Source organism: Melozone crissalis, unplaced genomic scaffold (genome assembly GCF_028551555.1).
Source record: "Melozone crissalis strain CALT ecotype California unplaced genomic scaffold, PUWL_Pcris_2 ptg000012l_1, whole genome shotgun sequence".
Lineage (NCBI taxonomy): Eukaryota > Metazoa > Chordata > Aves > Passeriformes > Passerellidae > Melozone > Melozone crissalis.
In genome coordinates this window covers 2269249-2281442 of record NW_026535790.1, presented here as the reverse complement: position 1 = coordinate 2281442, position 12194 = coordinate 2269249, and the positions used below count along the sequence as shown (strand labels likewise).

Here is a 12194-nt window from a genome sequence, read left to right as displayed (position 1 = left end):
TGTGGAATAAAAGGTGATTTCCAGGCACAGCTCCACAGGGAGGGACTATTTCAGCTTCATTCAGCATTGTCACAGCACAGTGTGTCCCAGGCTGCCACCTCTGGGAGGGGAAAGGTCCTCATGATGCCACAATGCATTTCAGAACTCTGCTCCAAGTGACTTGAAAAGATGGATCTGCACATGGAATCAGAACATCACCTCAAAATCTGTCACTTCTGATGGTGTGGGTGACAAAAGTCTATTCAGTTCAAGGAGAGACTGGACAGGTTCTTAGGAGAAAATCAGTGTACTGAGGGTTAGCTTAAATCTGTGCCAGCCACAAGTGATGGGGCTGGAACAGCCTGAGAGCCCCAGGGAGGCTGAGGGAAGCTCCAGGTGCTTCCCCAGACATTTTCTTTCAGCCAGGGCTGGGGACAGACCAGGCTGGATACTACAATGCATTTCAGGACCATTTTTGTTCATATCCACCCCAGCTGCACATGAAACACCATCCTGCTGCAAACAACTCATTCAGGTAAGAGGGTTCTCCACACTGCAAATGGTTAAAGAATTTCTTTTCCTTTGGCACTCTGACAAAACAAGAGTCTTACTGCAAGTGGCACCACAAATTCAGGGAAGTCCATTGTATTTGTCACAGCCTCACAGATCTATTGCCAGACAGAATAAAAATGGATGTGAAATTTTATTCACGTTGACAATGCTAAAATGAAAATGTAGAGATCAGAGTGCCTCCAGTTCTGGCATCCCCAGCACAGGAAGGACCTGGAGCTGTTGGAAAGAGTCCAGAGGAGGCACAGGATGCTCCAAGGGCTGGAGCCAGGCTGACAGAGCTGGGGGTGCTCACCTGGAGAGGAGAAGCTCCAGGGACACCTCAGAGCCCCTGCCAGGGCGTGAAGGGGCTCCAGGAGAGCTGCAGAGGGACTGGGGACAAGGGATGGAGGGACAGGACACAGGGAATGGCTCCCACTGCCAGAGGGCAGGGCTGGATGGGATATTGGGAATGAGGAATTGTTCCCTGTGAGGGTGGGCAGGCCCTGGCACAGGGTGCCCAGAGCAGCTGTGGCTGCCCCTGCATCCCTGGCAGTGCCCAAGGCCAGGCTGGGCAGGGCTGGGAGCAGCCTGGGACAGTGGGAGGTGTCCCTGCCATGGCAGGGGTGGGATGAGATGAACTTGAAGCTCCTTCCCACCCAAAGCAGTGTGTGATCCTGTGATAAATCAGTGTAATCTCTAATCTACAAAATCAAATGATCAGTGACATGTGGGTTTATTACAACACCCCCCTTTAAGGAGGGGATTTTCCTGTCAGTGTGACACTGTGACAATAAAGCAGCTGCAGCCTCCCCCAGCCAGGAGCTCTCCCCTCCCTGCTCCCTCCTGGACCAGAGCCCTTCCTGCATCCCTAATTCAGCTTTTGCCCCATTTGCTGACCCAGCAGCACTGAGGTCACAGCTCCAGAGCCCATTCCAGCTCCCTTCTTCAGCTGCTCCTGCGTCTCCCTCTCTGCACCTGAGGAAGGGGCTGATTTTCTCTCTGCACCACACAAATCTCCCCCAGCTCCCTCTTTGCTGCGCCAGGGGAAACCAAATCCTATAATTCAAGTGTTTTAAATGGCTGAAAGAATAAATTCAGGAGCCATATTGTCAAACCTGCATTTAGTCTGAGTTTTGCTGCATGTAGACAGAGCTGATGAAAGGGCTCTTGAGGGTGAGTGTGCTGATTTTTCTCAATTATCCCAAGTGGCCTAAAAAGAGGGATTATCTCTCCCTGAGAATCCTGCCTCTATAATGGCAAAACACACTGGAATATCTGCCCACCACAGAGAGAGGGAGGAAGCCTTATCTCCCAGCACTGATAGCTTGGGAATTAGAGATGTAAAAGATGGAAATTGGAACGTAAAAAAGATATAAAAGTGCACCCCAGGAGGCACAGGGACTGAGCACAGTGGGCTCTTTCTCCTCAGCTTGAGAGCAAACGTGGCTCAGCAGCATCACCATGTAAGAAAACACAAAGCTTCAAAAGAAAGTGATTGAAATATCTTAAATTGAGTCAATTTAAAAAGCAATAATTAATAGAAATAATGTTCTTGTTATGCTGCCTTGATCATTAAGTGCATCTTAAATGCAAATTGCTGAATACCAGCAGATCTGTGGTGTGTTTAATAGCAAACATTCAACCCTGGTTTTCTAAAGAAGCTGCTGCTGCTTCTGACATTTATCTCAGGTCTTAAAGTCTGATGAACTGAACTTCCATTAAGGGTAATTAATGATAGCAAAGGTCTTCCTAGAAAAAAGAATCTACTGCCAGCAAAATCTATAACTTTTAGAGTAAAACTCTAAAACTGCTCTTAAGAGCAGCAGGGACTCAGGTTATGGTGTTCTCTGAGATGAAGCATCACAGACAGCCACAGGGTCACTTCCAAAGCTCTAAAACCTGTGTACAAACCTTTCCTGAGAAATGCCAATGTAAAGTATTCCTTAGAGAGTATCAGTGTTCCTAGAACTTAACAAGACTTATCAATTTTCAAGAGAAACAGAGGAAGGGAGGATAAAATTGCTAAAATTGCACTGATTTGAGAATGTCAGCTTCTGTCCCTGGTGTCAGTCAGAGAGGGGAAAGCAAAATTGCACTCACAAGACCCCAGATGTTTGCAGTTTATCTAAGGAACAGCTGCCAGAGGAGTGGTGGCACAAGAAACCCCACACAGGCACCTCCTGCAGAGCCCAGAGAGGTTTGTGCTCACAATCCCTCACTGCTAACAAACAGAACTATTCTGATTTCCTGGCTGGGTTTTGCTCCAGTCCAGACTGAGCAGAACATTTCTTTTCCCACCTGGGTGAACCACAGACCCTCACCCAGCAATTCCTGTGAGCAGTGGGAGCAGAGCTGCAGTTGCACTGCCCAGGAAGCAGGACAGAAGGACAGAAGGACAGAATCCCTCCCTGGAGCAGCAGCTCAGGTGTGCCACACCTGTGCCAAGGAGTGCACGTGGCTTTACTGACTCACTGAAGGTCTCCCAGCTGAAACAGGTGCAAGAGCTACAGGGAAATAAATGTTTTGCAGAGAGAAATGGGATTGCCTCCCTAAGGCTTTGCACAGAATTGCTTCAGGAATGTGGAGGGCAATACCAAGGCAGGATTTTCCCCACACAGCCATTGTTTTTCCCAGTAAATAATCCTGCATTTGCTGCCCTGGAAGCACTGTTGTTCCCACAGGGCTTTAACCCTCCTGCAGCTCCTGAGAGCTGAGCAGTGCCAAGACCCTGAAGGGTGACAGGGTCTTGTCACATTTGCAGCCACTCAGGTAACTGCAGCCCATGCCTGTGGCTCAGGGCAGCTCAGGAGGGGTGAGGATACCTGGCAGCAGAGGTTCTGTGCTGATGTGGTGCCTCGTGATCTGCAAATCCCCCTCGCTGTCAGAGCCTTCATCCTCCTGGATTTCTATGTCAGAGTCATCATTACCTGGTGAAAAACAGAGGCAGCTGGTTAAAACCACCCACAGCAACCCCAGCCCAGGGGGATACAGGAGACAGCAGCAGTTCTAACTTTGCTCAAGCCCGAGAGGAATTGAGAATTCCTGCACAGGGAAATGGCCAATCTCCACATCCTGAGGAGAAATCCTTCAGCAAGGGAGAGCCAAGGCAGCACCCACAGGAAACAGGAGCCTTGGGACAATCCCAGGCTGTACCACAAAGGTGCTGCTCAAACATCCCCTCTGGCATGAGGAGCAGCTGCTACTTCAGCAAGTGATTTAAAGATAAAACTCTTTGAGAAGCATTTGGAAGTGTGTTTTTATTATCCAGGTTTTACCCTGACACCAGCAATGTCAAAACCCATCTCCTGGGACTATTTGTCTCTCATTTAATTCTAGATAAGCACAGTTCCACATCCCCAGATAAAGGAATGCAGCTCCAGCCAAACCCAAGATGCTGGAGAGACAGGGAAGCTTCCAAAGAACAGGAACTTCTTCAGATATTTTCATTATCTGCCTTTGTTTCCTTCTCCCCATCCAAAGCAGAGCTCCCAGTCCAGGAAACCCAACAGGACCCCATGGGAGGACCCAGCACAGCAACATTTGCTGCTGATTATTTAGAGAAAATAGGCAATTCTTTCCCAGGTACATTTAATTACACACATGTCCAAGCTGAAAATGGAAATAACTACTTTAATTAGGATTAGTAATGAGCTGACACATCTTTGCAGTATTTAATTATCAGACAATATACAAATATTTGACATTTCCCCATCCTCTTTTTCACTGCAATATTAAGTTAATGAGAAAATAATAATGGCAAGGGGAGTATCTGCCAGCCTGGTAAGATTACAAGGCTCCAGCAGAGTTAGCTACAATTTCTATTTGCACTCTCTTCTTTGGCAAGTGAGGGAATCACTCACTGCTGTGTGAGCTGGATGCTGCTTCTGTTTGCCTGGCATTTAGGAAACTGAGGTTTTGTTCAGCCCTGCATGGGCAAACTCCTTGGGAGGAGCCATGTGGAGATTCCAGAAAGGATTCAAGTTTGTGCTCAGTATATTAAAGAATGAATTTATCATATCTGTCATGGCTTTTACTGCTACTATAATGCCCTCATTCTTATTTTGTGGGGATTTTTCCTTCCTTCTTGGTTATTTATTTTATTTTTAGCTGCAATTTCTCCCTTTCAGGCTGTGTCATTCCTGTTAGGCAGCAGCACTGGGACAAGCTGAGGATGCTGCAGGGATCTCTTGGCCAAAGCTCTCCCATTCCATACCCATTTGTGCTTTCTGCTCCTGTCTGGGATTTCCTGAGCATGAGGTGCCAGCTGAGCAGGGAGCTGCAGCTTCCCACTGCCAGAGAGCAGGGTGGGATGGGACAGGGGGAACAAACTCTTCCCTGGGCCTTTAAAAAGCCTGGATTGCCTTTCCAGCCAAATGGAAATAGAAATTTATCACCTGAACTCCCAGCATGTCATGGAATGGCCTGGCTTGGAAAAGACCTCAAAGCCACCAGTGCCACCCCTGCCATGGCAGGGACACCTCCCACTGTCCCAGGCTGCTCCAGCCCTGCCCAGCCTGGCCTTGGGCACTGCCAGGGATCCAGGGGCAGCCACAGCTGCTCTGGGCACCCTGTGCCAGGGCCTGCCCACCCTCACAGGGAACAATTCCTTCCCAGTACAGCACTTTTCCTGCTGAGTTGTGACTTTGAAATAAATCCTGTTATGGACCCATGGCAAGAGTTTGGCTTTTCCTTGACCAGCCTGGCTGCAATCCTGGAGCACAGAGCTCAGAGCATCACTGCCCTGAACTCCTGCCAGGGGCTCAGAGGAGTGACAGCTGCAAGTTCAGCAATATCCAAATTCCTGCCTCCAAACCTCCTGCTCCCTCTTGAAATGACACCAAGCACCTTTTCCACTCCCCAAAACCAAATCTACTGCTCCAGTCCACCCCAAGGGCTGCTATCACCAAGCTCTGCCCATGTATAATCTGAATTATCAGCTGAGCTGAATTGTGCTGAGCCTAAATCCCAAGGACACAGAACCAGAGGACAGTGCTAAGAAAGTATTCAAATATACAAGACAAAAACAAGCTGAGTACAGGCTTTTTATCAGGATTAAATTAAACACTAAGAAAGTTTTCAAATATACAAGACAAAGAGAAGCTGAGTACAGGCTTTTTATCAGGATTAAATGAAACACCAGCCCAGTGGGACCTGTTCTAAGCAGTGTTCCACACCAACCCCTCACTCTACACCCAGTGTGCCCAGCTCCCACCAAAATATTCTTAAATTCTTAGAAAGTATTCATAAAAAGTGACAACTCAGAAAGTTTCACTTAACCCCATGCAAAAAGACATATTGCCTAAAGAAGCCACAGTCTCATTTGTGTATCACTGCACAGACAACTACAATCAATTCTGAAGAGACAAGGAACATTCCTTATGAAAAAACCCAGATTTTTCTCAGGATCAGCATAAAGCAATGAAAATAATCAACCACAAATTGACATGTGCTTGTACATGGAGTAGAGAACTCACTGAATGGAGCTGGCTTATGAGGTTTATATGGGTTTACATGAGGATTATTGGAATTCTCACAACAGACTTATTTATTATTATTCAGCAATCCATGTGCCCCAATTGAGGCCAAGCTGGCAGCTTGCAGAAGCTCCAGACTGAGGTTTTAAGCAGGTCTTGTATTTTTATTATGAAAAGGTAATCAGCAGAACAAGTCTGTAAATTGTGCTGGGCCCATCTCCCCACTGCTGTGATTGCCTCTGCTGCACAGAAAACACTCCAAATATCAGCCTGAGAGAGGAAATATTGGGATTTTAAACCCCACTTGCCTTTCATTTCAACATTTCTATTTCATAAACATGGGTTTCAGTCAACTAAATTAGTTGCCTTTAAAACTGTCCAGCCACAAAAAATACACCCTGGTTCCACTGATCTCCAAAGGTGGGATTTCTGTTCCTGCTCCCAGAAAAAAATCCAGAGCTGATACCTGGACAGATAATATTACATTGAAATGATTTAATTTCTGGTAATTTGCAATGCTTGAAGGAAAAGCAGCATGATTTAATAACTTAGCAGTGATTTCAGTGCAGATTTGGTAGTTTGCATCAATATTCAAGTAAAGGTATCCAGCTGTAAAATAAGAAGTTACTGTGGTGAGGATAATGAGCACAGTGGCCATTGTTTATTGATATGTTCTGGAATTAGCTCTAAGTGCTGTGCAGTGGGTCCAATTTCAGAAAATCACTGCCTTGCAAGCACAGGCACTGCTCCTCAGCAATTACTGCAGCCAGCAGGATGCTGCTTTGGGGGAGAAAATATCATGAGAACAATCAAATGGGCAACTGACAGCCACTTGATCCCAAATGGAATAAATAGCATGAAACAAGGGAACAGCAACAAGCAAAGGGGTGGGATTGGGGTTTCTGATGTGTTTTGAAGGAGAGTGAAGCCCAGTGCCCACTGAAAGCCTCAGCTCTGCCAAACCCATCCTACTGTCACACCAAACCCACACTCCTAAACCCACAGCTCTGCAGGATGAAGGGAAAGAAAGGCTTGGACAGAAAAGCTCACATAGAAAATATATTTGGAGGGAAGGTCCTTTGTCCTTAGCACAAAACTGAGATCTCTCACCCATCTCTGAGAAGAATTCAGCCAGGTACTGAGATGTAACTCCTAGGAATTCCACGGAAAACTTGGATGTTCAGAGCTATGCAGCCAAAAACTGGGCAGTAACAGCAACATAGAGAACAAGGTTGGAGAGGTAGCTCTGAGTGCATTTATTTACCTTGCATGGTCATTTTAAGGTCACAGAATTATGGAATAATTTGGATTGCAAGGGACTTTATTGACACCTTCCCCGTAAGCCAGGCTGCTCCAAGTCCATCCAGCCCGGTCCATCCACAGAATCCAAACTCCCAATTTATCAGGGAGGATGATTAACCACTGCCTGAGGAACCAATAGGTGTCAGCCACTTGAAATAATTAAAATGAACTCAGGATGACAAGCTCCACTTAAACTGGGATTTGGAGTTTTAGCAGCAGTGAGCAGTCAGGTTATTTCTGGGCCCATTTGATCAAGAGGTCATATTTGGTGACCAGAACTATTTCTAACAGGCTTACAAGCCAAAAATCCATCCAATCACTATTAAATTAGCTCATGAATTTGCAATTACCCACCAAGCACCACACAAAGCTCCTGTGGAGCAGTTCCAAGTGTCTCTCACAAGAAGATGGATGGCCCAGCACCAGCAATATCATCCAGGAATCATCCAGGAGTCACCTTCCAACCCCACAGCTGCTCAATGGGGCTTTTTGTTGGTCTGCTGGAAGATTTTAAAGCATCAGCTCTGGAGCAGAAAGGTGCAACCAGGAGGATCAGTTAAATCCTATGGTTATTGCTGAACAAGATTCCAGTAGTGCAGATTTCCAAATGCTGGGGAAAATCAATGTTTATTTATTCCACAAGCAAGCGGATGCAGGGTGGGCTGACTGGAGCAGCATATCAGAAAGTGGCAGAGTCAGTGAAAATTTCAGTTTTACAGCAAATACTTCCCCATATTTAAATGAATCCTGGGCACAGCAGTGGTCAAAAGAAATAAAGGAAATATCTTGAGAAATTCAAAGTGTTTCTGGTTTTACACTTTCATAATAAAATATATAAGTTTTTTAAAAATATAGTTCATATATATTCCTACAAGAAAGGTGGAGAGAGACTTTGGACAAGGGATGGAGGGAGAGGACACAGGGAATGGCTCCCACTGCCAGAGGGCAGGGCTGGATGGAATATTGGGAATGAGGAATTGTTCCCTGTGAGGGTGGGCAGGCCCTGGCACAGGGTGCCCAGAGCAGCTGTGGCTGCCCCTGGATCCCTGGCAGTGCCCAAGGCCAGGCTGGGCAGGGCTGGGAGCAGCCTGGGACAGTGGGAGGTGTCCCTGCCATGGCAGGGGTGGCACTGGGTGGGCTTTAAGGTCCCTTCCAGCCCAAACCATTCTGGGATTCTGCATGGTCTTGTTTTAAATTGATAAAAAGCTCTTGAAGAATGTGAGAAAATGCATTAGAAGAAGTGTGTAAAAAAGTGAAAAATATCCGTAAATGCAATAAGCTGAAGAGTCTGAAAAATTATTTCAGTCTAGAAACAATCCAAGTTGCTCCTTTTTGCTCAACAAAGTTTTTGCAATTTTGGATAAACCTGAGGAAATAAATTGAATTTCTGCTGCAGTCAGTGACTTTGCCTGGCCTCTCCTCTCACACAATCCAGCACCAGAGCATCCAATACCCACACCTGACAGCAGAGCCACCTCCAGCCTTCCCCAAGCAGGGTCTGATACACTGCTCCAGGTGTCACTTTGACATTAACAAGGAAACCAAGCCCTGAGTCTCAGGCAATTGGATTTGTGACATGGCAGCAGCCCTGATGTGGCACAGGGCCAGCAGATGGGTGAGACATCCCTGCCTGGATCAGCCTCTCCCAGAGCATCTCCTGCCAAGCAAAGATCAGAACAATAACAACAACTTCCTCCCTGCTCAGCACAAAAGACATTTTTCATTTTTATACTGCTGCAAATACTTAATTAGGTGTAATTTCATCAGGCAGATAATTCTCAGAGGCTGATCTGTAGCAAGAGTTCAAAATCTTTATGTTGTTTAAGAACAGTATTTCAGATAATTTAGTGGGGGTTTTTTTGTTTTGTTTTTTTGGGGTTTTTTTTTGGTGCAGTGGTTTTATGGAGCTGCTCTGTCAGAGACAAAAGCTGATTTGACATGTGTGGAAGCAAAAAAAAACAAACTAAACCAAACCAAACCAAACCAACAAACAAACAAACCAACCCCAAAAAAACCCAAAACACAAAAAAAACCCCCCAAAAAACCCCCAATCCCCCCAAAAAGACCCCAAACCTTTCCCCCCCCCCCAAAAAAACCACAAAAAAAAGCCCACAAAAAAAACCCACCAGACTTTTGATCAATAACCCTAAACAATTTTGCCAGTTTTATGTGACCACCATATCCATGGGCTTTTTTTATTCTTAACACAGACCTGCACAACTCAACCTCCATCCCACAGCTCCCCTTTATGAGAAACAGAATTTAGGCTTCTCAGCCAGAAACTCAACTGAGAGCTGTCCAAAACTCCTGCAGCTTCACTGCAGAGAGAACTGAGGTGTTAATTTGGAACCCTTCTTACCAAATTAGCAGGAGATAAGGTCAGGGGACCCAGCCAATGCAGAGCTGATCGATGCTGTGGGTAGGTGAGAGTAACAGAGCTCACAGGGCAGAGAGGATGATGACTTTTTTCAATTAATGGCAACAAATTTATCACCACCCACAGCCCACACTGTTGGGAAAGGCTCATTAAGTGTTACCAGAGGGAGAGTGTTGGGAAGGATGAAAGTTTGACAAGAAAGTCTCACAGATATGTGTGTGCTTAACAGAAAGATTTTTCAATGTAGAGTCTGATGAAGGAATAGAGATGGAAGCAAGTTTTGATATAGAAGAAAAGAATTACTGGATAACCAAGGAGGCAAAGGGTGTGTTAGTTAGAAAGGGTTTTTATGGCTTAGAGCAAAGGATAAACCCACCCCAAACAGAAGATGTTTTTACCAAGCAGAAAGAGAGCACAGGCAAACAAGGCAGCAAAGTTGCAAGTAGAAAAAAGTCTCAGGATTTTCCACTGTAAGAAAACTGAAAAACAACTTCTGGTTTAAACTGCAATGTACTGACTTTTAGTGATTAAAGAACAGTAACATGAATATGGTAATTACAGTAGTTATGATAGGCTATAGATAAAAGTTAAGGTATAGATTGGTTCTACTGTATGAAGATGCTCAGCAAAGAAAAGTCTATAATGCATTGTAACCAAAAGAAAAGTAAATAATGCAATGTAACCAAAAGAAAAGTATATAATGCATTGTAACCAAAAGAAAAGTAAATAATGCATTGTAAACTAAACTAAGGGTCTCCAGGCCTGCCTGCAGCTGGAGCTGACAGCTGTAGGCACAGCTCTGTCACCCACAACCCTGGACTGCTGTAATGTCCTGGATACAATAAACTGCATTTTAGAGAGCTGCCTGGAGTCCTGCATCCCTCATTTAAGCTCTTAGGAGAGAAGCTGCCCTGCAGCCCCTCTGAGGGGGGAAGCAGTGAACCTTTCCACTGCTCCATCCCAACATTCCAGGAGCAGCCAGGGAGCCCTGGAGAGCCAGGCCAGGCTGCCCACCCTGCACTGAGCACAGAAGGAGCTCATCCCTCCACCTCCAGACCCTGCTGTGTCAGCAAAACGAAGGCAGAGCAGGGCCCACTTCAACCATCCTGGTGTCTGCTGGGTGAAGGCCCAGACTACAAAGCCCTAAGTCTCCAAACAAACTGAAGATGGAATAAAACTTTGGATAAAACCACCTTGCTTTATGTGGGGGGCATTACTCAAAAATGTAAAGTGGAATAATGAAGTGTTCAGCAGGGTCTGTGGTGACAGGACAAGCAGTGACAGAGCCGTGCCCACAGCTGTCAGCTCCAAAAACTTTGGTTTTGGTTACAATGCATTATTTACTTTTCTTTGCTGAGCATCTCAATACAGTAGAACCAATCCATACCTTAACTTTTATCTACAGCCTATCATAACTACTGTAATTACCATATTCATGTTACTATTCTTTAATCACTAAAAGTTAGTACATTACAGTTTAAGCTAAAAGTTGTTTTAAACTGAAGGAAGGTCAATTTAGACAAGAAATTGGGGAGGAACTGTTCCCTGTGAGGGTGGGCAGGCCCTGGCACAGGGTGCCCAGAGCAGCTGTGGCTGCCCCTGCATCCCTGGCAGTGCCCAAGGCCAGGCTGGGCAGGGCTGGAGCAGCCTGGGACAGTGGGAGGTGTCCCTGCCATGGCAGGGGTGGGATGAGCTTTAAGCCCCCTTCCCACCAAACCACTCTGGGATTCTATGAAATATTTTTCCCTCCAAAAACTTGCTTCACAAAGATGTTTCTGATGGGGAAGTCCCTCTCTACTCTTCCCTTCCTGGCTCCTCTCTCAGGAGCATGCAGCACCAGAATCCAAGGGGCTGAAAGGCTGAAGTGCTCAAGCTGCAGCACATCTCACCATTTCCTCACTGATAAAATCAGTGCCAGGTGCAGCTGCAGGTCCCTGGGAGTGCTCTCATCCCTGAGGTGATGCCTGTTGTGGTGTGAGCTGCAGGATCAACCCTGGGGGAGGCTGGGCAAAGCTGCTCCCAGGTGCTGAGCCATCCTGCTGCTCTGGCTTTGCTTCCTCTTGTGCCAAATGTGCATTTTCCCAGTGTGAGGATTAACACAGCTGCTCTGCAAACAAACTGTGCCATGGCAGACACCAACTCCTGCACTCTCACCACTGCAAATCTCTGGGATTTAAATTGTTTAAAGAGCAGCTTTTAATTACTACAACAGGAGTGGGGGTGTCTGCACTCAGGGGACAGCCCAGGTTGTTAAGTGTGAGCAGACTGAGCTCTTGGGGAGCTTTAAACATTAATTAATTAACTTCTGTGCTCCTGACTGGAAAACAGCCCCAGAGAGGCAAATTTCCTGTCAGCTCCACCCCTGCAGAGTTTCACAGACAAAACCAGGGTGGAGCTGACAGAGATGAGAGGATTTGCCAAGGTGATGGGACAGGCAATAAATGAAGCAGCTCTGGAAAGCAGGATCCTGGTGCTCCTCTCACTAGAATAAATGCTAATTATGACAATTT

At 46.1% G+C, this 12194-nt stretch overlaps 1 protein-coding gene across 4 annotated transcripts in view; it reads right to left on the bottom strand.

Annotated features, from left to right (window-relative positions):
* CLUAP1 (clusterin associated protein 1) overlaps window positions 1–12194 on the bottom strand; it is a 63848-nt gene that overhangs the window by 6885 nt on the left and 44769 nt on the right. For all 4 annotated transcript variants that reach the window (XM_054270659.1, XM_054270660.1, XM_054270657.1 and 1 more), the window contains one exon: window positions 3354–3458. In XM_054270659.1, coding sequence (XP_054126634.1) covers window positions 3354–3458 — 105 coding nt within the window. The remainder of the gene's footprint in view (window positions 1–3353; window positions 3459–12194) is intronic.